The 24,108-nt window shown below is 50.2% G+C and overlaps 5 protein-coding genes across 5 annotated transcripts; 1 reads left to right on the top strand and 4 right to left on the bottom strand.

Moving 5' to 3' along the window:
* Positions 1 to 17: 17 nt before the first annotated feature.
* ABOM_010681 (chromatin segregase YTA7) lies at positions 18 to 5,110 on the bottom strand (the record flags this gene model as incomplete). Its single annotated transcript, XM_022537809.1, has 3 exons — positions 18 to 2,498; positions 2,600 to 2,946; positions 3,007 to 5,110. The coding sequence occupies 3 exons, from the start codon at positions 5,108 to 5,110 to the stop codon at positions 18 to 20; spliced, it is 4,932 nt and encodes a 1,643-aa protein (XP_022384698.1).
* Positions 5,111 to 6,411: 1,301 nt separating this feature from the next.
* Positions 6,412 to 6,947, top strand: ABOM_010680 (uncharacterized protein; the record flags this gene model as incomplete). The annotated part of the gene is made up of 3 exons (XM_022537808.1): positions 6,412 to 6,543; positions 6,691 to 6,817; positions 6,892 to 6,947. 3 exons carry the CDS (start codon positions 6,412 to 6,414, stop codon positions 6,945 to 6,947), a joined length of 315 nt encoding a protein of 104 aa, XP_022384697.1.
* A 138-nt stretch (positions 6,948 to 7,085) lies between these two features.
* ABOM_010679 (putative C2H2 finger domain protein) lies at positions 7,086 to 10,083 on the bottom strand (the record flags this gene model as incomplete). The annotated part of the gene is made up of 7 exons (XM_022537807.1): positions 7,086 to 7,138; positions 7,197 to 7,203; positions 7,262 to 8,075; positions 8,133 to 8,837; positions 8,895 to 9,158; positions 9,232 to 9,983; positions 10,078 to 10,083. 7 exons carry the CDS (start codon positions 10,081 to 10,083, stop codon positions 7,086 to 7,088), a joined length of 2,601 nt encoding a protein of 866 aa, XP_022384708.1.
* Positions 10,084 to 13,530: 3,447 nt separating this feature from the next.
* Positions 13,531 to 17,177, bottom strand: ABOM_010678 (putative C2H2 finger domain protein; the record flags this gene model as incomplete). Its single annotated transcript, XM_022537806.1, has 2 exons — positions 13,531 to 17,025; positions 17,070 to 17,177. 2 exons carry the CDS (start codon positions 17,175 to 17,177, stop codon positions 13,531 to 13,533), a joined length of 3,603 nt encoding a protein of 1,200 aa, XP_022384709.1.
* A 2,957-nt stretch (positions 17,178 to 20,134) lies between these two features.
* On the bottom strand, positions 20,135 to 24,108 carry ABOM_010677 (uncharacterized protein; the record flags this gene model as incomplete). The annotated part of the gene is made up of 2 exons (XM_022537805.1): positions 20,135 to 21,050; positions 21,315 to 24,108. Coding segments are annotated over 2 exons (3,710 nt in total), but the record flags the coding sequence as incomplete, so codon positions are not given.

Below are 24,108 nucleotides of genomic sequence, written 5' to 3'. Positions count from 1 at the left end.
CGAGGGCAGCAGCATGGTCACAGATGTTCGAATGATGAACCCAACTGTTCCTTTGTCCTTTGACTGATAGGGCCAATTTCCTGCATCGCCTGCATGTCATCAAGAATCTCATTGAATGAGTCCCGAATTCCAGCGGCCACTTTGCTGCGGTTCCATTCACCACGCGTGCGCCACAGATAATCCATTAGGCTAGTGTTGATCTGTTCAAGCTGCTCCACCGAGCAACCACTCGTCCGCTGGGTGAGCTGCTCGTGCAGATTTTGGACGTACTCAGGGTCCACAATTAGCTTTGGTGAGTGGTTCTCATCGTTGAGTATCGAATGGAGATTAGCGGGTGGATGAGATGACGGCTTCGTAGATTCATCGAAAAGAGGCACGGGTGGTTGTGTTTTCGGTTGCGACTGACTGCCATTTACAAGGTGTTCGGGCTGCGAATCTGCGTTTCCGGGGAGGGACTCACGGGGCCTTGGTGATGGCTGGCTGCTGTCACCTTGCTGTGTGTCTGGTAGATGCTCTTCTAATCCCACCCGGTCTGGGTACTGGGTAAGGTCAGGGAAATCGTGCCTTATTGCTTGACCCACTATGGGACTTTGTGTATAGTTTGGACGGAGAGATGATTGATCCGACGATTTTTGTCCTGAAGTTGTCTGCGTAGTAGAAGCTTCGTTGGCATAATCGTGTGGCTGAGATCCCGGAGCCATTGGAGTCATCGGCCCCTTCTGCGAGAAGCTTGAGAGACCTGATTCACGTCGTATCTGCTGGGAAGGCGCTGTGTGGGAATATGGTGGCTTTGGCTGTGCAGATGGCCCAAATGAACTGCCCTGCGTGTCTCTTGTGCCCGAGTGATCTTCCGAATTAGTCATGTAGACATCGCCGTCCCCATCTGGCCTCGACTCATGTGAACCGTTGCTTGTCGGTCCATGGGCGCTCAGATCATTAAGATCTGAGCCTCCACTTTGATGGTAGCCGTTGGTCAAGAAGCTTGCCGTTGATTGCCGTGTCGGTGTCACCGGTCTGACCTGTTCCTTGGGAGGGAGGTCGGGGAACGTCTCGCCTAACACCACAGGGCCACTCGAAGGACCGGACTCGGTATTACCATGCGGTACATTATGGTTCGCTGTATGACCCAAAAAGCCTCCCTTTTCCGCTTCCTCGGCCCTCTTGGCCTTTTCAGCTGCTGCCTTCTCCCTTTCCAGTTCCCGAATGTAGACATTCTCGCATTCTGCGACGAGCTGCGGTTCAGCCTGCTCGATGGTGGAAATATCAACTTCAACGTTAGACAGAAGCTCGTTGGCCCTCAAGATTCTCTCTTGATCGCCAGTTTGTCGTGCATCTTTGGCCAGCCGCTTTATATCCGCCAGGAAGTCACTCGGCCGTTTGTAGTATCCGTTGGAGAGGCGCTTCTCGATGGTAACGATTTCCATATTGTAAAAGAATTTACCCGACACGGTTTCCCAGAGTCCCGGGACGCCGTGTTTGTCATAAGCCTTCTCGAATGGCCGGAAGGTAGTCCGCTGTTCAATTGGTAGATCGCTTGTGACGATGTTCGGATCCTCTTCTTCCCAGAGGTACCGGATCTGAGACTCATCGATCACGCCGGTTCTGAACCGTTTGTACTTCTTGATCTGGTCCATGATAGGCTGGATCCTAATCTTCAGAAGATTCAGCATTTGGTGATCTTTCTTTTTCTGAGATTTTAGCTGCTCCTTGGTGAGCGGCGTTGCGGGTTTTGGTGGAGGCGGAGGTGCAACCTCCAGGGTCTCGAGTTCCCTCTTCTTACGGTTTTCAGGATCCGGAAAATGCGCTGGCGAGGTTTTGATGTACTCAACCACCTTGCTGAAATACTCGTACCGCGCTTCATTTCCTGGTGCTTTCAGGTCGTAGAAGTTTCTCTTAGAAAACCCAAACATTTGCCGTAGTAACCCGGTGTCCGTTTCTTCACCAGTTAGCTCCTGGACTCCGAGTAGCAAGACAGGATCAGTGGGAGGGATCGACCGCAGCAAACCCAAGAAGGTGGAGAGAACGGCTTGCCCGACAGTTTCGGACCAAGTTTCAATGTTGGGAATGTAAATTACACTTGGCCTATGCCTCTTGACCTCTGCAAAGAGCTGTATGACAGCTGCTTCCGGAGACCGAGTCGAATCACTAAGGAGAGTAGGTAAATCGAACGATTGCACATGCAGTCCTTCAAAGTAATGCAAAATGGCAGCCGCCAGATACTGTTGGCCCATGCCCATTAGTCCGCGAAGCAGCATCCTGGGCCTGAAAACTCGCGACCTGTCGAATTCTTGCTGCATCTGCTCGCTTTGGAAGCTTCCAGCGCCTTCGGGCTCCTCAAATTGTGCTTCTTCCAGAGCAGTAAGCCGCTTTCTTTGTGGAAGGATTTCGGAGAGCAGAGCTCTAATGTCCGCCAGAGGATGACGAAGTAAGGATTCGACTTCCTTAGGGAGCGGCGAGGCGCCAGATGAAGTGGACCTCTCTGAGGATGGGACCATCTTCTTGATGGCGAGCATGAAGCCTTCGGAGTGACATTAATGTTCTTTGGGTCGATAAGAAGCTTCTTATCAGACTTGTAAATCTGGGGATATCTTCTTTGTACCGCGTTCAGGGCGGCTTCTGTGCAAAGAGCACGAAGGTCGGCTCCTCCATAGCCCTTGGTGATCTCAGCCAGCTCATCCTTTATATGGCCTGGAAGAGGCGGATCCCAGCCCTTGGTATGGATGTCGAGAATAGCGCGTCGACCTTCGGAATTCGGTAGGGGGAAGTAGAACTCTCGATCAAAACGACCCGGACGGCGTAGAGCAGGGTCAATCGAGTCCGGTCGATTAGTGGCACCAATAACAATGACCTGACCACGGCCATCCATACCATCCATCAACGCTAGCAGAGTAGAGACGATAGATGCATGGATCTGTTCCTGCTTGCTTGATCTCACAGGGGCAAGACCTGGAAGTAGACAAGTCAGTAGTGTTACTAGAACGCACGCTTGAGGGGCTGTTCACTCACCGTCAATTTCGTCGAAAAAGATAATGCTCGGCTGTGTTTTACGAGCTTCCTCGAATAGCAGTCGCAGCTGCCTTTCAGCCTCACCCACCCATTTGCTTAGCGCATCAGCTCCTTTTCTCATGTAGAATGTAACTTTACGGCCCTCGGAACTGACACTGTTCGCCAAGGCCCTGGCCAGAAGGGTTTTACCCGTTCCAGGAGGACCGTGAAAGAGAACTCCCCTAGGCGGCACGATGTGGAAACGCTGGAAGATCTCCGGGTATAGCAGAGGAAGAGACACCATCTCCTTTAGCTGATCAATATGTCCCTGCAAGCCTCCAACACTATCGAAATTGACGCTCATATCCACTCCTAACGGGTCTGCATCCGCAAGCGCCTGCTTATCCTTGACTTTGCCCAGGTTTGCCGGTGTCCCTGACAGACCCTGTGCAGCGTCGTGTGTTTGAGTCTGGCCGGGGAGAAGACCAGCGCCATGTGGCCCAAGAGCGGACCCTACACCGGCAACGGAGCCACGCGGGTGATGCAGCCCTTCATCATCGCTGCTATCACTGTCAACGCCTCCAGTCGCAGCAGGTGCACCCGGCGGAGCCAGAATTGCAGCCGGGCCACCGCCTCCAAAAGGCCCATATGTCGGGAATAAGGTGCGTTGCCAGCTACTGCCGCCGCCACCCCCGCGGCCACCACGGCGCGAGGGAGACTCATTGACTTCGTTCTCGGCTTCTTCAATCGGTAGAACTAGGTCCGGCCGTATGATTCGATAATCCACATCCTTGCGGCTGCGCCGAGGTTTCTCATACACAATATCTGTCTGCAACCTCCTACGAGGTCTGCCACCCCTCAGATCCTCAAGTTCTTCGGCGAGTTCCTCTGCAATATCAGCCGCCGCTTCGGATTGCCCACGAGATCGAGACGCCCTTTTGCGAAGACCAGGACGCCGTCCGGCGGTGCTGTCCTCTTCATCATCGCGTGCTTGGCTGGCTTTACGGGGAGAGCCGTTGGATTTTCCGGTCTGGGATACCTCATCATCATCGTTCGAGTCTTCCTCCTCGGGTTCAAAGTCGCTCTCTTCGTCGTTTGGTCGCTTTCGTTGAGAACTTTTCGGCTTTTTTCGGCTGGAGCGACGAGGCCCTGAGGTTTCCTCTTCATCTGGCTGCTCGGGCTCCTCGATTTGCTGGCCTCTATTTGGACGAGCTCTTCTCCGGGTTACTGGACCTTCGTCTTCGTCGTCGTCATCTTCGTGCTCAGCATCCTCGTTCTCAGACTCGGGCACAAATCCCTCGTCAGCTTCTGCCGCTCCCTGCTGGCCATCCCCGGCGGATATGGGCCCTTCTTCGAAGCTGGCCTGCGCACTTTCCATAATCTCGATCTGAGAGCCTTTTATTTCCGTGGTGGTCTCTTCAATATACTCTTCCTGCTTCTCCTGAGTCTCTTCATCCTCCATAACTGTGGGGACCTGCTTCGATGAGTGAGATCCGCGGCGATTTGGTCGTATTACTTCGGCCTCTGGGCTATGTGTACCTCGTTCGACTGTTTCCACATGGCGACCCGAGTTGGTGAGCGCGTAAATGTCTTCCGACGCTCCTCGTGTACGTCGGGTGACTCGTCGGTTCCCTTGGTCCTGTTGCGGCTGTCGCTTCAAAGCATCACCCAATTTCAGCGTGACTACGGCAGTTTTGCGTTTCTTTGGTGAAGTTGCTTCTGTTTCATTGCCATCGTCCTCGATGCTGCTTGAATTGGGTTCGTTATAAAGTGGTCGGTTCGTGGCTGCCCTTCGCGCTACTAGGCCTCTCGCATTCCTCTGAGCGTTGGCATCAATTTCTTCCTCCGACTCTTCATAAGACAATTCCTCATCTTCACTGAAGAAATCATCATCGTCAGAGACAATGTCATCGCCGGAACGGCGACGAGCCCTCTTCTTCGATGGCTTGGCCTTCTTCCTCGACTTGGAACGCGAGACGGAGCGGTGAGATGAGCGGGGGTGGTCGCTGTAGTCGTCATCGTCCGAATCGGACTTGTTGGCGATTTCTTCGATTGAGCGCTTCAAACGAGCCATGGTATCGCGCCAGAAAGGCTTGGGGGTTGGATCTCTTTTGACGATCGCCATGTGAGCAAAGACGGAATGATTTGAGACAAATTGCCATGTGATAGATCATTAAAGACACGAGAAATTCGCGCCCGGGGAGGCTGATGGGTATGTAGGGATATCGATGGAACTCACCAGGAACTGAGTGAATGGAAACGTAGATCGTATTGTCACTTTAAACGAAAAGTAAACAGACCCAAGCAGACACTGCCATTCAGCACAAGACAATGGTGTTGTTTCTCATGCAACCAGACAAAGACCTATGCTCCCCTGCAGACACGATACATCAAAGTTGGGGGGATGATGTGCCGCCCGTGGACAAGAGATGGTTATATATACCACGGGACTACGGCGAAGCGCAAAGCGCAGGGCCCCGGGAGAGAGAAATCGGAGTGAATCTCACGACAAGAGCCGGTGCGGGAAGGAAAGGGCCGATCGCATCCAGAGACTGAAAAACAGGAGATGGCGCACAAGAATCAGAAACGAGCGAAAAACGAAACGGTCAAATGGGCCAAAATCCACGCTGCCACACGAGTAACAAACATCGAATAAACGGGCGTGGGACAAGAAGATCGAAGGGCGGAAAGACTCGCGCACGCCTTTTGCCTGGCCTGCTCCAGCCACAGCTGGCCGTCCGGCTAGTCCTGCCATTCCCGGGGCACGAGCCACAGACCCGCGCCGCAGCTAGACCTCCTTTGGGGTTAGCGCACCCGCGCACGTGCCTTCATCCGCGTCATTTTGCCCATTTTGCTCCACGACGGCAACAGCACTCTTCCGTACCGTCGATTTTCCGTCCGTCGTGCGAAATCACAACAGGTCAACCCTTCAATCATCCTCCCTTTGCCGCACCATCACTCCCTCTTCCCACCCACGTAGAGCCCACTGGAAACCATCCGTAAACCTATTCACAGTAGAGCTCCAGGCTTCGATGCATAGATTCGGTCAATACTGACCGCTCTCCGACCGGATCTCGACGTAGTCCAGGGCGCAAACCCGAGGTGCCAAAGGATGGAAGAAAGAAGAAATAAGTCGGTCAGGAACCTCGACCTTTCCCCAGGTCCTCGAAGCTTATCGTCCTTAGGCTCCTCCCCGCCTGTCCATCATGATTTAATGCAGAGCCGCTTGCCTAATGCGGCTTTAGCGACCTGCCTGTCATGTGACTGATGAGTCATCAATTCTTCTTTCATCCACGACTGTCTGACTTGTGTATCTATGTGTGTGTGTATATATATTATATATATATATATATAAGAATCAATCTACTACCTCTAATCCCAATACATACGAAACTTGACCAGGTAATATCTCTTTCCCGTCTCAATATGTTTCGCCGGCTGCCATCAACTCGTCTCCCACCGCCACGTTTTCTTTCCACTGCATTCCCATCTCGCAGACCATTTAGCACCACCGGGAGCAACTCGAACGCCCACGAATCCAGTTCATTCAAAGAAGGGGTAAGCTTCCTAACCCTTGCTGCTAATACTGTCGTAAATTGAGCCATGGGGCCTAAGGCAAGGTCTTCATGACAAAGATACTTGCATATTGTCTTCAAGTTTGGAAGGCCAAATAACCATGGTGAAATAAAGGCTAACTCAAACCAGGTATCCCGGTACAAACTCTTCGCAAGTCCGTTTGCCAAGGTCTTCTTGGGTGCCATCTTCACATACCAAGTGATTTACTGGACATGGCTGAAGCTTGAAATGGATGAGTCGAAATCCACCAAGAATCGTACGTGTTTCTGGAATTCTCCTATTGTTTCCCCTTTTTTCACCTCCTGTATTGCTCCTAACAATCCCTCACAGAAGAAGTGGCGACTCTGGAGAAGCAGGCTAGGGAGTTGACGACCACCCAAAAATAAGGGCTTTTCATCTTATCCTACGTGAACATTGTATTGTATATACCCCGTATGTCAATGTAAGCTTTGACGTCACTTTCATATCATTCCGAGCTAGTCTGGTAGGCTCAATATGTATGTACAGTACCTTCTAAGAGGATTCTATATATCCATTAGGCAGAGGCTGGCGCTCACTCCCACAACTGCCACAGAAGCTATGAGGGCAATATAAGCATTGAGCGGTATAAGACCAAGAAAACGGACCCTGCGTACACTGGCACTGTTCTCGGGTTAGCCTATCTTTCGTCTCCAAAACCAACTGATTCAGAATGACTTACGCAGTAGACGAGGTTCCCATAATGGGATTGGATCGCATCGTCGGTCTTATATCTTTTCTCCATAGCCGGAATATCCGCCCGAATGTAATAGTCTAGAGACGGTTGTGGGGCGGAGAATTTGCGTTTTCGTAAGTTCGTCTGGTCGGGAAGAGGGTTGAACATAGGAGAATTGTTTTGAAAATGAGTGTTCGCTTGGCGAAGTGGAAGGTTATGTACTTGTTCTGGGGCCGCCACCGGGGTTTCATCCCGTGGGTTCTCGCCCTCAGAGTTACAGATACTCCCGACAGTATCATCATCGCTCACATCGTCTGCTGGAGGCTCACCATCGCCATCTGCGTGCGTTCCGATTTGTTCCGTTCCGTCGCGCTCTCGGCCCTTGGTCAGATGTCCCGAAGGTAGGAGCCAATCCTCGATCCGCTCGCCATTTTTGAAGTGCTCAGTATCTATGTGATTGAAGCGCTCATTCCATGCAGCAAGGCCTTGACCTTTTAATGGGATGATGTCACGACAGAAGCCGCACCAGAATTGCGACTGTCCATGCGGACCGATGCTATTCTTGGAGAGTGCAGTCTGTACCTCTTTATCTTCTGCATGATGATGCTTTTTCAGATGACGGGTATATTCTCCTTGGTCATAGAATAGGCGAGCGCAGGATTGATCCCCTTGCGTAGCATCGGGAAGGGTGCAGCGCCAACTCTGCAAGGGGAAATGCTGGGAGTTCTCGTGTCGTTTCCAGTCGGCTTTGCTACCGAAGGTCTTGCTGCATTTTTCGAATGTGCAACCATACGGTCGCTCATGGCGCTTCTTATGTTTCCTTGAAGTTGAAATGTTAGGATCTTATTTCAGATAAAAGCGCCGTATGTTCACCTACTTCATTTCACAGCGCAAACGCGTGCGCTTCGTGCAGAATTCGCATTGTATCCAACCTTTCTTGTCGGACTTACTGTCAGGCATCGTCTGTGAATCAGCCTGACTAGATTCTGGGTTTCCGGACACCTGGTCTAGAGCTGCAGATAGTATCTTCTGCATCATCTCCCGCTTCTCAACGGACAGTCCGTTATTTCGCTCAAGTGTCTCTACTTTGTCGCCCATATGGTGGCTATGTCTGCGCTGACTGTTACCGCTATCGCTGCTACTGCTGTTCATCATGCTTGCCATGACGTTGACCATATTGGTAGCCATTTCGGATACCATATTTTCCATTCTGTCAGGTTGAGCGTGTCCCAGCCGAGAAGGGGTGGAAGGCTCTAGGTCCGTGTTTGAGCTCAGATTGAGGGTCGTCAGAGCCGGTAGTTCAAGGCGCTGCGCAGTATCTCTTGCAGGGAGTCTTGGTGTACTATCCAAGGTAGAATATCTTCGTTGAGTTTGGGAGTTCTTAATTGGTTGGAGGCCCGACTGATTAGATGGCCTAAAGACAGGCGTATCTGGAGACCGCAAACTGTAGAGGTCCTGACCAGAATCCCTCCTGACATACTCTGAATCAGAAGCAGCAACCGTAACCTCATCCGAGAAGTGATCGGCAAAGGATGAAGACTCAGCTCGTGGCTTTACACAAGACTCATACCAATCATGCGACCTAGACGAGGTTAATACTGGCTTTTATTTTCACATATCCATAGACAAGCTAACTTACCTCTTCAGTAGTTCATTGGTATCCTCGTCATTATGCATCCGGGAGAGATGCTGACGGAAGTTGTCCAACCGGGGCCATTCCTTACCTCGGCGTGGACAGTTGCGCCCAAAACACATATACAGCACTTTGGGACCGCGCTCTGGCTCCTGTTTGTGGACACACTTTTTATGCCGTGCAAGATCATTGATGGTACCGAAGCCTTCCTTCCGCGTACAGCCAGGCTCGTCGCATTTGAAGAGTTTTCTATGTCTCGCTTCATGCTTCCTGCTGCTAATTAACTTCATGGCTCTTCTGCATGATGATTTTTTTTCAAGCATGCCGAAGAGAGGAAGCATACCTCTTGTCGGATGGACACTTGCCCGTCCAAGGGCAGTTGGGATAATCACATGTAATCATATCATGACACATCAAAGATGATGATTCTGCCATCTCCAGCGGATCGACGACTGTGTCGCCACAGTGGGATGGACCGAGATCTAATATCGACGATCGATCTTCATTTTCATGTTCATGCGGTGCTAAGAATGGGCTGCTGACGGAATCAACCGCGTAAGACGACGTGGTGACCGAACGCGTGGTACAGCTGTGACTGCAGTATCCCGAGTCCGAGGGGTGGAAGCCGTTATAGTGACTGTCATTCTCGGAAGTTGCGCTGTACTGCCCCGTCGAATATTTGCGGCCACCATCAGACGTCTGCTGGAGGTTATTAGCGTTAGGGAACCCCCATAACGACGTGTTTACCGGCACGCCCGTCACTTGAAGCGGGTTCCACGCATCTTGGCTGCTCTTTAACCGCGGGTGATGGTACTGAGAAACATCCAAGCTGGGTTGAGGCGGCGGTGACGATGTTTGCTGGTGATGTGGCGGCCATTGGTTGAGCATAGATAGATGGCTGTGCGGGATTACTGCAGAGTCAGGACCGAATTGCAGGCCTAGAAAAGACGCCGGATCGCTTAGAGCGTACTCAGAGGCTAAAAGTCCATCCGACGAGTACTCTAACTGCGCTGAGGTTGGTGCGACTTGCCGGTCCAGCATGCCTTGGAGGATATCCCCGGAGTTATCCCAAGCTAGTCTTTTGGGGTTGGGCTCCTAAAGCAAATGGGTATAGTTAGTTTACTAGAAGATTTCACCGAGGGTTGACCATTGGGTTAGGACTGGACGAGACCAGACGACAGTTACATACGCTCATAGCTGCCAAGTCAGCTGTCTAAACTGACCTTGCTGATAATCGTTTCCACGTCTGGGATATACCGACAAGCTAGAGGGTTGAGGGGTGGATGTGTCAGGATAGCGCGCGAGTCGAGTGGCGGAGTGATTTATATAAATATTTGAAGCACCCACAGGCCATGAGTCTAATATAATATCTTTTAGACACCATCCACCGTCAGAATGGTCTTCTTGTAGAAATGGTGATAGTTGAGACCAGATCAAACATAGTCAAAAAGGGAAGCCGATGAGAAAAGTCGGGCAGTGAGGCTGAGTAAATTCAGAGATGAAACATAGACTGGGATGTGACTGTGAAGAAGATCCGTTTTTAAATAGAACAAGGTTAATTAACACACTCCCTATATATATAATTAATAAAAAAAAATGACAAGGGAAGACGAGAGTGAGCATCAATGTCAACGGCCGAAAAGAAGGGAAAGGATAGACGATGTGATCGACGGCTGGTGGTGGACACTAACCCCATCGCTAAACCCCACGCGATAACGTGTTCAAACTTCAGAGAGAAAAAGGAAGGAAAGATTTCCACATTGGCAGGACAGGAGAGGGGGGGAGGAACACCGTGACCCAAAAGTACGTACTGTCTGTGCATCCATACGAAAGGACCAATGAACGGGAGCTGGACTGCAGAGGTCCATTGAAGCTGGGAAGCATGAGGAATATTGGAGGAATGGGGGTTAAGGATCTTCCAGAGAATGGAAGTTGATTGATTCTCTACTATTCTTCTTTGGGGTTGAAGGGGAGATGAGAGCTGAGGGGAAATTAACGTGACTAGACTGAACCCTTCACTAAGATCTGTCATACATCAAAGACAGAAAACAGAATTTTACTGATTCGTTTTTCGTTTTTCTTTTATTTTCTTCCTTGAAGGCATGCGTTCATGTCGCATATATGTACATACATATTGCTCTCACTCAGCTACTATCTCCCCATCCCCTTCCTTTCTTCCCAGACCAATTCCGTCAGATATGACTCCAGGTACACACACACACAGAAGGTATGTATGTACATACACACAGGCTCCTAGCGTGCAGTAACTGATTGCACAAAGAGCTCTGTCGAGCTACCCCTGGATAGTCGGATCGGACGAGTAGAATGTAGATAGATTAGATATGAGATAGAGAGAGAGGCATTGTAGCCTCATAACTCCTCAGGTATGTATGGATAGGACCCTATCTCCATCGCAAGACGGGGGCATACAACTTCATTGTCCAGATGAGGGGTGTGCAAAGGCGAAGACCCTCCCACCGTCAATCTCCACATCGGGAATTGATTCCCCGGGATTCGTCAGCTGAAACGAATGAGGTTCATGACTAATGGCAGGTAAGCTAGTTACTAGTTACTTACAACTTAGTTCGGCATCCTCTCCAGAGAATGAGGGATGTAAGGGGGTCCATGGCACGCGGTATGTGGTCCGTGATTGGCAAATAAAGGAAAATGAGAAGGACTCCATCGGCATCATGACAACCAGCATGAGAGCCAATAACACACAGACACAGCGTGGCTGTGCCTGTAAGGATTGCAAAGTTCCCTCAAAAAAGACTTCATCATGCGAGAAAAAGAATTTTGAATTTTTTAATAGTTTAATTTCTTTTCTCTCCCTTCTTTTCTCTCGGAAAAGGGACAGCGGCACCACTTACCTACGAGACGGTACAAGGTTACTGACTATGCTTGCTAATCTGGGCTAATTCACCAATCTCATTATTGCTGATTATTATGATTATTCCCGCACATCACTCCAGCTATCACCTAATCTTATTTACTAGCTGATGGTCTCATTGGATCCGCATTCCCACCCGATATCGTGGAAATCGTACGTTATCAACCGAGACCCTGAATCCAAAATATATGGACAATTCATCCTTGCAATTGGCTGCCTCGGAAAGCTGGACAGAATTCATTCCAGTGAGTGTATCCCTGGCTGCGATCTGTATGTCCGAGGAGGAAACGAGTAGTCTAATATGGACTGTGGATATGGCAATAGTCGAATGGCTCGAATATCACGCAGATAAGCAAAGGTCCGACGAGTGCGTCTGCCATTCTCTCAATTCAGGGCCCATCTTCCTCCACCTCCACCTCACTGTCAAAGCCAACCTTGTCGTCGTCTTCGCCTAGAAGGTTGGTATTGACAAGAAAAACCTTACCGGACGAACTCTCCCCAAGTATCCCGTCAACTGAAAACACTCAACCCCCATCCCACTGTGTAGATCCCCTTCAAACTCGTGTTGATTTTATTTAGGGTTTTTGTTTTTTGTTTTTTTTTTTTTTTTTCCTCCCCTCACTCTCCTTAATTCTTTTAGTCGTTTCCCTTCCCTTTCTTTTTTATTTATTTATTCAATTTAACTTTAACTTTTCTTTTTCTTTGCGGAGGCTAAAATCAGCCATCGTGAAGGTCTCTCAGTTCTGCAATATTACGGTTACTGAATACTATTTATAACAGAATAACATTAACAGGGATGTGTCGCACGCCGGGACCTTGTGAATGCATCCGGCTGTGTGATGTCTCATTTCTTTTTCTCCCTTTTCAAGCTGACAGTTTGCCGGTTGAGATTCCCTCGCTGGTCAACCTCCTTAGAACTCTGCACCTAGTGGCCTAGGTGTAAGATTCCCCGTTCTTCGTGCTTTTCTCTCTGGGCCAGGTGCATGGTCTGTTTGTCCAATCATCATCCGTCGAGCAACTGTCCTTTTCGGGCTCTCATAGAGCGACTCCTAGTACTTCTTAGGTACTACTAGTTCTGAGGTAGGGCGTACATACACACACACACACATACACAGAGACCCTCCATTTCTCAGAGGAGGTTCCTCCTGCCTACATCCCACGTCGAAGAAATCGTTAGTCACTTCCACAGCGTTGGTAGTTTAACGTCTATCATTCGTGGGTCCAAAATGTCTGTAAGCACCAACAAAGTCAAAAAGTCAAAACATTTGCCAAGGGAAAAGAGAGTATGAAAGAAAGACAGAAGAAAAAATTTTTTTTCTTCAAAAAAAGCAAAAAGGAAACGAAAAAAAAGACGACCAACAAAGCCCAGCGGCTGGAACCAGAGCGTAAAAAAGTAATTATCACTTGACACGCATGCTATCCAAGGCCAAGACAAGACCATCGAGTAAATCATCTATTGTTTATGGGCATATCAATGTAGACCGATCGTCTCCAGAGATCCAAAAAAGAAAATCCCCCATATAATGTGATCAATACGCAGGGGTGTTGAAAGTGGAAAAAAGAGAGGGGAAAAAAAAGTGATGGAATCCCAAAGTAATAAAGCCGTTTCAGATCATATTATAGAAAATTTCCTTCACGATCTGCCAAACTAGTGCGCTAGGGTATCATGATAATACAAAAAGAATCAAATAAATGTGATGGGGCAGACGGTTACGGCCCGGTCCTGTATCGATCGAGTGGTAAACCGGTTTACTAGAGTTGGTTTGGGTAGGTCCCGGGCGCAGTGAATGGCATGGTGGGTGCCATGGTCCCTTGGCAGGCATAGCCATTCTCCCCCGTAGATGACATGTACCGGGGGTCATAGGTCGGTTGCATCTCCGTGGGGGACATGGAGAAATTATACGATTCTTGCAATACGCTCATATCCTGATGGGAGACCCGAGGGCGCGGCCCGGCGTTGAAAGGGGGAGGATATGTCACTGAGTTCTGGTGCATAGGCATGAGCCGCGACTGGTCCATGGGCCCCCCTGGCTGGAGTCCCACCTGCACACTATACTCATCGTACGCGTCCATCGGTTCCGGCTCGGCGGATATGAACGCGCCTGACATGGTGGTAAAGTGGGGAACGCTGGTGGAGCTGAAAGGGACCTCAAGCCCGTCGGACTGCCCAACGTCATGACCTGGGTATGGTGCCTGTGTGTAGCCTATTGGCATGTCTGCCCTAGCTTGGATCCCGTTCAGATTGGGCGCAAAACTGGTGGTTTCACGCGAGATCGACTCTGGCTCGGAGCCGAGATCGTCCTTGCCAGTAGAATCCGGTCCCAGGTTGGACGACAGGTTCCGTTCGTTGACGAGAGCTAACACGGGCATCGCGATCTGCTCCATGTGTTTGGCCAAATGCACCGTAAGCTTTTTCCAACTGCTGCAGACGTTACCGCAGAACCGGCACGGCTCATCCTTGGGCCCCTTCGGATTGTCATGCCGACATTGCTCCACAAGGTTCCAGAGCTGCTCAATCTCGCGCTCGCGCTGGATCTCTGCCAGCATTTCGGGTGAATTCGGATCTACCGGATGTTTGGATAATCCCTTGGCCTTGGTTTTCTTTACCTTGGGCTCTTGCATCTTGTGCTCGCGGACGAGATGCTGTACAAAATTATCCTTTCGAAAACAAGTATGGTTGCAATCGGGCTCCGAACAGGTCCACCACTCTAGTTGCCTGTGCCGTTCGCTCTCATGCCGTACCCAATCAGCCTTTCGTTTGAACGATTTGGGTTCGGTACAATGGGCAAAGGTACAGGTGAACGGCTGCACATCTTCGTGGACATGCTTGGTCCAATCTGATGGCTTTTGGAACTTCTTCACCTGGAAGCATATTGGGCATTCAAACTCCGCTGGGAGCCGCTTGACTGGCGGCAAAGGGACCCCCGGAGGGAACTGTGCCGCGGTGACAGCACTTTCCCCGAGGGCTTGAGAATCATCGCCGGTCTCACCATGCCCAGGGATCTGGAATTGCGTATGGGGGGTTTCTGAGTCCTGGGGGCCTGCACGAGGCGCCAACAGGAGGGCCTCGCCGCCCTGGGCAAAGCAGAATTTGCCCGAAGCACAGCTCTTCTGGCTAACCGCACAAGTATGAGTGAATTTGTTTTCCACCAACTTTTTGTAGCGGCGAACTTGTTCGTTGGCAAAGCGGTCAAGTAGTGCCGGTTGAAGTCGGGGATTTAGCTGAGCGATCTGGGTCCTGAACCCTTCCAATGTAGGCACGGGGAGGCGTGATTGAACAGAAAGATCCATCACTAATCCTCTATCATCAGCCATGTTATAGTCGGTCTCATCATCGTCACGGGTGCCATGTCCTAGTCGAGTTTGGTTTGGTGGGGCGCTGCGAGGTTCTGGCTGTAAGTGTGAATATGCGATGTTGGCAACCGGGGGCCCACCATGGCTTGTCATCAGGTCGATGAGTCCAGGTGTTGACGGTCTCGGTATTTCACTTCTGCTTCGTCCACGGACCTTGAGCGAAGGCCAAGGGTTGCTCGTGGAACTCGGGGATGCCGCCCGAAGGGTATCCTTTCCACCAATGGCGGCCATTTGCCCGGCTATGGCAATAACGGCACCTCCAGTGCTCAAACTAGGAGACCTGGAAGACCTAGGCGACCTAGGTGAAAGACCAAGACTCAGTTTGCGATGCGGGAAGCTGTTCTTCCTTTGATGGGAGCCTTTGTATTCGTCGCCCTTGCTGTGGTCATCGGAGCCAGGTAGCGAAAGAGACAGATCAGACAGATGCCGTTTGAGATTGTTAGGCGGTTTGAGATTGTTGGACGGTTTCCTGTGCAACAGTTTGCGGAGACTGCTTCGCCTCTCGTGTTTCCTGCTTTTGTCGTTGCTGATCGACAAATTTTCAAAGGAGCCCCCCGCACCAACGAGACTATTGATATCGACGTCGCGGGTACCCCAAGTTGCCGCGCGCGAAGCAGTATCCAAATCCCTCGCACGTCTCTCATACTCGACCATGGCTGCAGTTGAGCTTGTAGGCTGCGTACGTGCCATGTCCGGCGAAGGGGCCGACACGAGATCTCGCCAAGGAGGTCGCCCCAGGAACTGATGAGGTGACGGTTCTTCACCTTCAGGACTGAGTTGTTCAGGACTATGCGGCATTTCCTGTTCTTCCAAAGCCCATCTTGCCTCATTCACACTGGCAGCTGGGGTTTCCGAGCCGGGTCCCTCACAGTCCGATTCATGATCGCTGTATTCCTCTTCGCTGTTCTCTGTGACGAGTACGCCTGGCCCAGGGATGAGAGCGACTTTCAAGTTGAAGTAATCTTGTTGGAGCGAAGGGTCGCCAGCGCTCTTCGCTCTGCGTCGGTTACCTGTGTGCTTGCGACCCCTGTGTGGGTGTGGGGTTGGGTCATCGCCATTCTCACTATTCGCCACACTGACGGAGGCCGACCAAGATCGAATATCTTCATTCTTCTCATCCAACTGTCGCCGCAGCTCGAGCTCATTCGGGCTTGGCACGTAAACATTTTCCCGGGATATAGGGTCCACACCAGCGTGGCCAGTAGCCGCATTTGGTATCCAGGATCCATCATGTTTTCGCGAGACAGATTGTACAGATCCAAGATATCTGCCATTATCCACCCCTGCTTCCTCGTCGGATTCGCTAGATGGCCCACCGGGGGAAAGGTGTGTTGAAGAATGACTTGGTCGCCGCATATCTCTTACCGGCGAATCGCCCCGGGAAAAACTCTCAATTTTGACAATTGGGCTTCTGGCCCTGGGAGAGCAAAGGTCTACGGGCACATCCAGACGTTCATCGGGGGGACCGGTGATGAGAGTGAGTGCCTGCGGTTGGTTCTGCAAGGTAATAGAACCAGTCTGACTCTTGATACTAGTTGTCTCAGAACACAAGCTTGATTTGTTTGTCAGATTCGGAGTGAGTAACTGAGAGGGATCCATAGTCATCTGTGTAGAGTTCAACTCGCTCGGGTCCAAGGCAGTGCTGCGCATGCCTGGATGTAAACCACCGTCATGCTGCGAACTATTCGAGTCTGGAGATAGGTCTGTACTCAAGGCTGCCGACAGGTAATCGGCGCTTGGCGACGTATGAACACTCATCTCACTGGAGAGATCGTCCGCGGGGCTGAGGTATTCAGAATAAGAGGCCGGGTGTGCTTCATCGCGGGGCGAGTCGCTGTGAACATGCGAACCTATAGGGGAAGAGGAGGCATCGCGCGTGCGTGATCTTCGCCGCTCACGGGGGTTAGTCTGATGGCAGATGATCTGAAAGATGCTACCTCAGGGTCTAGCTGGGCCGAGAGATAAGGGTCGGGAAAGGAAGTGTCATTTAATTTTGCGGGGTTGGGCGAGTCGTTTGTGACGAACTGAGGCGATATAGTCGACATGGTTGTAGGTAAGTCGAATATCCGATGCCTCTTTCTCACGCGAACCTAGCACAAAGCCAAAGAAATGAAGAATGTTGCAGTCCTGTTCTCCCTTCCGGATGGCTCTGCGAACGTGTGCGCGCAGTCCCTCGGGCCAGTACAGTAGAGCTCACAAAGATGGAAACCAGAGTTGAGGGCGCATGTCTAGAAAGCCATCGATGAGCAAAGCAGCAGTTTATGCAATTATAAAAAATAAGTCAATGAGATATATTGTATATAGATGTAGCAGAATTAGAATCCGTAAACAGCAGCCGGTTTAAATTAGGCCACCGCAGGAATCATTCTGTGGGCGTTCTTGATCGCAATTCAGCTTGTTCTCGACCAATGACGTAGACTGACTTCCAAAAATTGCCTTTACTGGCAACGGGGCCAGGGGGAAATGTTAAGAAAATAAACGAAGTCGATATAAAATCCACTGGAGGAACAAAAAGAACCGTGGATTCAAAAGTTTGGGTCGAGCTAATGGTAATGGGGAGCAGAAATTAAGAAGGAAAAAAAGGGGGGGGAGTTTTAAGCGTAACGGCGCCTTGTAGGGCAGATTAACGAGAAAGTTGGTTGAGGATAATGGTAGAAGAGTCTTGGCTACCTATACAAATACGCAAAAAGAGGGGTAAGCACGAGCCAAATCGAGGAGAAATAGAGTGGAAAAATCCCCCGTAGTATTGTGCAAGATTAAATGCAAAGAATAAGAGGACGGAGGAACGAAGAGGAAGAGGAAGAGAAAGAAGAATTGGAAAAAGATGCCTTGCGGCTGAAATGAGGACTGAGCCACAAATGAACAGGGAAACCAACAGTAAGAGGGGAGAAGAGGGCACGTCATGTGTTTCTTTTCCCCTTGAAGAGCCTCTTGAGAGATTGTAACGTGATGGCAAGGCTATTTTGTTTAATGAGGCTCATACACATAAATGCACATAACAACCAGTACTATTGATCTCCATATTATAACTTATTTGTTATTACGACGGGAAAGATTACATTCTTCCGTCTGCTCAAAAAAGAGAAAGAGAGAGAGAAGGAGAGAGAGAGAGAGAGATTAACTCAGCCAACTCTCAAGAAATTAATTTGACAGGATGGAGTCACTCATGCTCAACAGGCGCCGGTGTTAAGAAAGTGTGGGCGCGTGGCTGGCCAGTGAGAACGAAGTGGGGTTCTCATTAGGTCCATTCAGTAAGAGGGAGGATTATCATTATCTACACGGCTTTTATTGTTCCCTTTGGACCTCGGATTTTTGGAAAAAAGAGAGGGAAGGGCGAAAAAAAAAAAAAAAGGGAACTGTTCGGTTTGCGTCACGAATCAGCAAACAGGATACTGCGCAGTACCACTGTCAGCAATGGATCATCAAATTAAAATGAGCATGAAATCTTGGTGCTGTGGCCCGATGTGAGGAAAAGAGAGGGTCAAGCCCCCCGGCCCCATTTGGTGTTCTATATTCAGTACCTGTAGGATGCTGATCCTTGAGGTGGTCATTCCGCATTCAAGATACGAAAGGGAAAAGGGAACGAAACGGGTAATCTTCATCGGGGCGGACTCCGATGTATTACCCATCTACTATAAGTTCTGATGCACTCGCATCTAAGTCATTTTTACCCTCCTCTCTATGAAAAGGGGAGGAGAACAAAAATGAAAAAAGGTTCATGTAAATGTTGTTCGATATCATGAACCACAGACCAGTCAGTTATGGTACCAAAGGTATCTTTCTGGTCCACTAAAAAAATGCTAAACCTCCACTCATATCGCTTTGTTTCTCACCCACAACATGGGCGGACAGGAACCGGACACCGATTCAAGAACTCTTGTTCAGTGAATGGTCCTCTAGAAGGTTAACCTGAATAGAGTGATGATTCTTCCCGTTGCAGACATTTCTAGTTGCGAAACGACTGCGCCACGATTAACTTACCTCAATACCAACTACTAGTACCTACTACTAGAAGCATCTTGACCAGAGTAACCCCGAGGAAGCGCCCGGGGTACATCGATCATCGATCCATATCGACCAATTATGCTCCGCGCGTCGTGTTAGTTGGGTTAGTCATGCAATCAGCCCTGCCTGAGGCTGTGCACGATGTTTCGGTCCAGTCCAGACTTGCTGCGCGAGAATGCGACTTGGAGGTCGGAACAAGCTTTAAAAACTAAATCGGATATTTTCTGTTCTCCATCCTGGCCTAGTCATGCGTGGCTGTGCTCCTCCCCCCTCCTGATTGTAGACTATAGCGGTCAGGGCGATCTCGACGCCGGACGGTAGGGAACTAAATGCACAGTCAGTCCGATATCGCTGGCCATTGAAATCAAGGCAATATACTATAGTCTCGATTGAAAATATATACAAAGGTCATCGGAACCGAAGGAAGGGACTCCCGATCATTTTCGTCAACTGACATCACATACATTAGAAAGTGCCATCATCCCGATGAGCATGCATCATAACAAATAATACACATCATGAAAACCGTAACACTGCAGGATGCAGAGTGTAAGTAAAAAGATATCTCTCGCGGGAGACAATATCAACAAGAGGAAGGAAGGGAAAGAAGAAGAAAAAGGGAATGGAAGAAGGGAAGAAGGAGTACAATAAAGACGAAGAAAAAGACACGCTAAAACTCCCACCAAATGCTATACGAAAAAGGTAGAAAAAAAAGAAAGAAGGAGAGGTAAAAAGTGAGAAGCACAAAGGGGCATAAAAGAATGACAAATGTTTTTCTGCTCTCGAGCTTAGCAGCCCTATCATGGAACAGAAGTATATTGTTGCAAAGGACTGAACAAACCGAAACACCGCATTCAGATCACTTAACCCACTGGAATAACCAAGACAACCCTTTCCCAGAAATGTAACTCATGTACAGCCAACAGCTGGTAGCTCTATGATGCTTTGCCTTTACACCTTCAGCAGCGCTCACGTCTTCCAATGCACCCTGTTCACTCTACAAGGTATCGAAGCTTGCTTTACCTCTCCTGGGTGAGTTGGGCTTTCCGTCAGAACGTGAAGACCCTCTCGACTCGCTTCGAGGCCTTTCCTCTCCACCGACGAGGGAGTCCGTGGATCGTCTTGCCAGCTCTTGGCGTCGAGCCATAACCACAGGGGAGTCGGAGTACAAAACACTGCCTTGAGTATAAGTACAGGAGAGGGCTTTCTCCTCGTCTTCCGCAAAATCTTCATGCGCTGCCTCCCGAATGATACGAGGGAAAGTTCGCAGAATGACGTGACGAGTAGGGTCCTCCTTGGAGCCGACACAGCCTTCTTTCGGGGTTCCATATTCCTCCCAGATCTCATTTGAGGTGCCTTCTGAGTCGGGCGCTGGGAAAGAAGCCATGATGAGTTCCCGTTCGACACGAGCAAGTCTCCACGTCTCAGCAGCCAACTTGACAATCTTACGCACGCTTGTATGAAGGGTGTCCATGTGTTTAGGGTCGGCAAAGTGTTTAAGGTGGTCGATGATCTCGTCAACAATCACAGCGGCCACAACGTTGATCGACTGCTTGGCATCAGAAGTCGTGTACGCGGCTTTCAGCGTCTGCTGCCTCCAGAAGGCTTCACGTCTCACAGACTTGCGTCGAATGTCCATCGAGAGCATCTGGAAGAAAGTGTCCGCTTTACCGTACCTCTTGCCCAAGGTGAAAAGAAACGGATGGAAGATTCGGTAAGTCAAAGTCTTCGAGATGATATGTTGAACGTATGCGGAGCGCAGTTCACGCGATGCCGGGGTATTATCAAGGAAGGATGGTAGCTCCTGAGGTATCTTGGACAGTACATCCTTGGGAGGATCGATTGGAAGGTACGCAAAGTGCTCCTTAGACAAGGAAACAATAAGACGAGAAAGCTGGGCGAAGCAGTCCAAACTAGATTATAGAATTCTTATCAGAGCAGGTACAATTGATAGCATTATTGACATCTCATAATCTTCGTCACCATCGTGATCATAATTCTATAGGGAAAATCGAAAAGGACAAAAGAAAGCAAATGAACGTGGCACAGTTCTGGCCAGAACAGTAAAAAAAAAAGGCAACACAGAAGACAGTCTGGAAGATTAAGAAGACAAAAGGAAATTTTTGAAAGACAGTCAAGTACTAAAACACATTCTCAATGCACTAGGTCACACTTACAAGAATGGATCACCCTTCGTGCTCTTGAGGTCAGTGGCTTCTCCAAGACTGTGAAGGGTCTTTCTCAACCTATCGCAGTCTTTGCCCAAATTATCAATGGTGAAGCGCATGCCGTCAGATGCTGCCTGTAGTTGTTGCTCCTTGACAACATTATCCTCTTCCACCTTCTGCTTTTCGAGCTCACAGTGGGCGAGTTCATCGCACTTGTCCGTGATGCGCTGCTCCAATTCGCCCCTCTCATCGGCCCAGCGCCTCTCCATGTCAGCAACATGATCAGCATGGGTGTTGTTGAGGAGTTCAACTTCATTGGCATGTTGCACACGAGTCTCCTCGAGTTCCTTGTGCTTGTTCTCGAGATCGGTCTTGGTGGACTCCAATTCGTTCACCTTGTCATCGAAGTTTGACTGCAATGTATCATGTGCTTCTTGCATCTGTCGTTTCTGATCTTCATAATCGTTCTTCATTGCTTCTTGCTGGTCAAGCAACTCCTTCTCGCGAGCCGCCAACGCTTCTGCTGCTGCTTTCTCATCCTCGGCCTTTATTTCTTCGAAAGACTCGGTCATTTCCCGTTTCTGAGTTGCAAGAGCGTCCACCTTCTCTTGTTCGCGCCTCTCACATTCCTTCTCATGAGCCTCTTGGGCGTCTTTGATGTTAGTGTTAAGCGTCCTGACCTCCTCTTCGAGGTCATGTTTGTTCTGCGTCAGTTCCTCGTTTGACTTCTCGGAGTCCTCCAACTTCTCCTCGAGATCTTTCCGCTTCTCGTCAAGGTTGCCCAGCTCCATGCGGAGTTCGTTGATTGTGTTCTTCAGTTTGGTGGACTCTTCCGCCGCCTCATTGGCAGTTTTCCTCATTTGCGTCTGAAGAGCTTCAATATAGAAGTCCTTGTGCATCAAATCCTGCTCATGCTGGGTCTTCATCTGTTGAAACTCAGCTTCGCGGGCTTGCAGCTTGCTCTTCGTATTTCTGTAACTGCTCAACAAGCGGTTTATGTCTGGGATGGCGTCTTGAATTCTCTGCAGAAGTTCAATTGGTTCTTCAACAGGATGCTCTGGAGGCGACATCATGCCCTTGTGATGACCGTTGTGGCCATTGTGATGTCCGTTCTGAGGGGCGAAGAATCCATTCCCATTGGCATAAGTCAGGTCGCGCAAATGCTGGAAGGCTGTCGCGGTGTTGGGCTCCATAGAGCTCCGGGGGGTGGGTTGCATGCCAGGGGGGTAGAAGGCATACTGGGGCATAAACCCAGCAGTGGTCATGACGGGGGAATAAGCTGTAGCATAGCTAGCTACGCTAGGAGCAGTACTCGGAGGAGGCATAGGGGGCATATGGGGCATAGGAGCCATTGCCGGCTGTACCGGCGGCGTAGCGTGTGGCGTAGCGTGCGGGGATATCATCGGTGACATATAAGCGTGGCGGGCGAGGGGGCTGGTAATTTTTGGCGATGCAGATTTCTGGACAGGAGAGGCGACCTTCGTTAATGGCGAAGCTGCCTTTGATACAGGAGAGGCCATCTTCTGGACTGGTGAAGGATTCTGTAGCATGGACAGAGGTTCTTGATATACAGAAGCGACCGGCGGAGGTGTCGGTGCAGGTGGGATAACTTCCGCAGGAAGCTCGGCTTCCTGCATCGACGAAACAGTTTCAGCCATGGGTGGGGCTGCCAGAGGTACAGGTGAAGCAGGCTTAGGAACCGGCGAAGCGGCTTTGGGTGTAGGTGCAGCGTCCCTAGGTACAGGCGAAACAGCCCTAGGTATGGGAGAAGCGTGCTTTGGCACAGGAGAAGCCGGCTTGGACACAGGTGGGGTAGTTTGGCGGGCAGGGGAAGTAGGTGCTGCCTCAACTGCCTCAAAGGAGGGGTCAGATACAGGGGCTGCGTGTGACTCAATCTCTGGAGCGTCGGTCTTTGTGGGAGATGCCGACTCAGCGAATTGAGTCTCCGTTGCAGATGGGGTCTCTACGGAAGCCGTGGTTGGGTCTGTTGAGAACAATGGGGTCTGTGGTGCTGTCACTGGGGTCGGCTCAGGTGGTTCGACAACTTGCTCCTTCGATACGTCGATATTCTCCGGAGTAGTTTCAGCAGCCTCCAGAACTGGATGCTCTGGTGCTCCTAGTTCCTCTTGGTGCAATTCTTGAGGCACTTCGGGGTCTCGCTGGACATCACTCGCGTCTAGCTGCTGACTTGAGGAGAGGTCGGGGGCAGTCACTTGGGCAGAACCATCCTCTTCAGGATTGGTCGGTGGTTGGAGTTGTTGCTCGGGTTCAGGGATTGTGGAAATTTCTTCAACAGTGGCCTGTGGTTGTTCTTGCTCCACTTCTTGCGCTGGCACCAGTTCTGTCTCTAGCAATGGCTCCGGGGCAACGTCTGGTACGACTTCCGCTGCGACTTCAGGTGCTGACGATGACTCGGGTTCCACTGAGTTTTCCACTGAGTTTTCCACTGGGGCTTCCACTGGAGCCTCTAATTGTTGGGGCTCGGCTTCGATTACCCCTTCTGGCTGTAATTGCAGCTGTTGTTCTTGTTCTCCTTGTTGCTGTTCTTGCAGCTGTTTCTCTGGCTGTTCCTCTTGCAGCTGTAGATCAGATGGCTGATCTTGCAGCTGTTGGTCAAGTGGTGGGCTATCTTGTAACTGTTGGTCAAGGAGTGGTTCCTCTTGCAGCTGTTGATCTAGTTGTTGATCTTGCAGTTCTTGATCAAGCGGTGGTTGATCTTGTGACTGTTGCTCAAGGGGTGGCAGGTCTTGCAGCTCTGGATCAAGCGATGATTGATCTTGTGACTGTTGCTCAAGGAGTGGTT

This window comes from Aspergillus bombycis (genome assembly GCF_001792695.1).
Source record: "Aspergillus bombycis strain NRRL26010 chromosome Unknown contig00124, whole genome shotgun sequence".
Taxonomy (NCBI): Eukaryota; Fungi; Ascomycota; class Eurotiomycetes; order Eurotiales; family Aspergillaceae; genus Aspergillus; species Aspergillus bombycis.
This window is presented reverse-complemented; position numbering and strand designations above follow the sequence as displayed.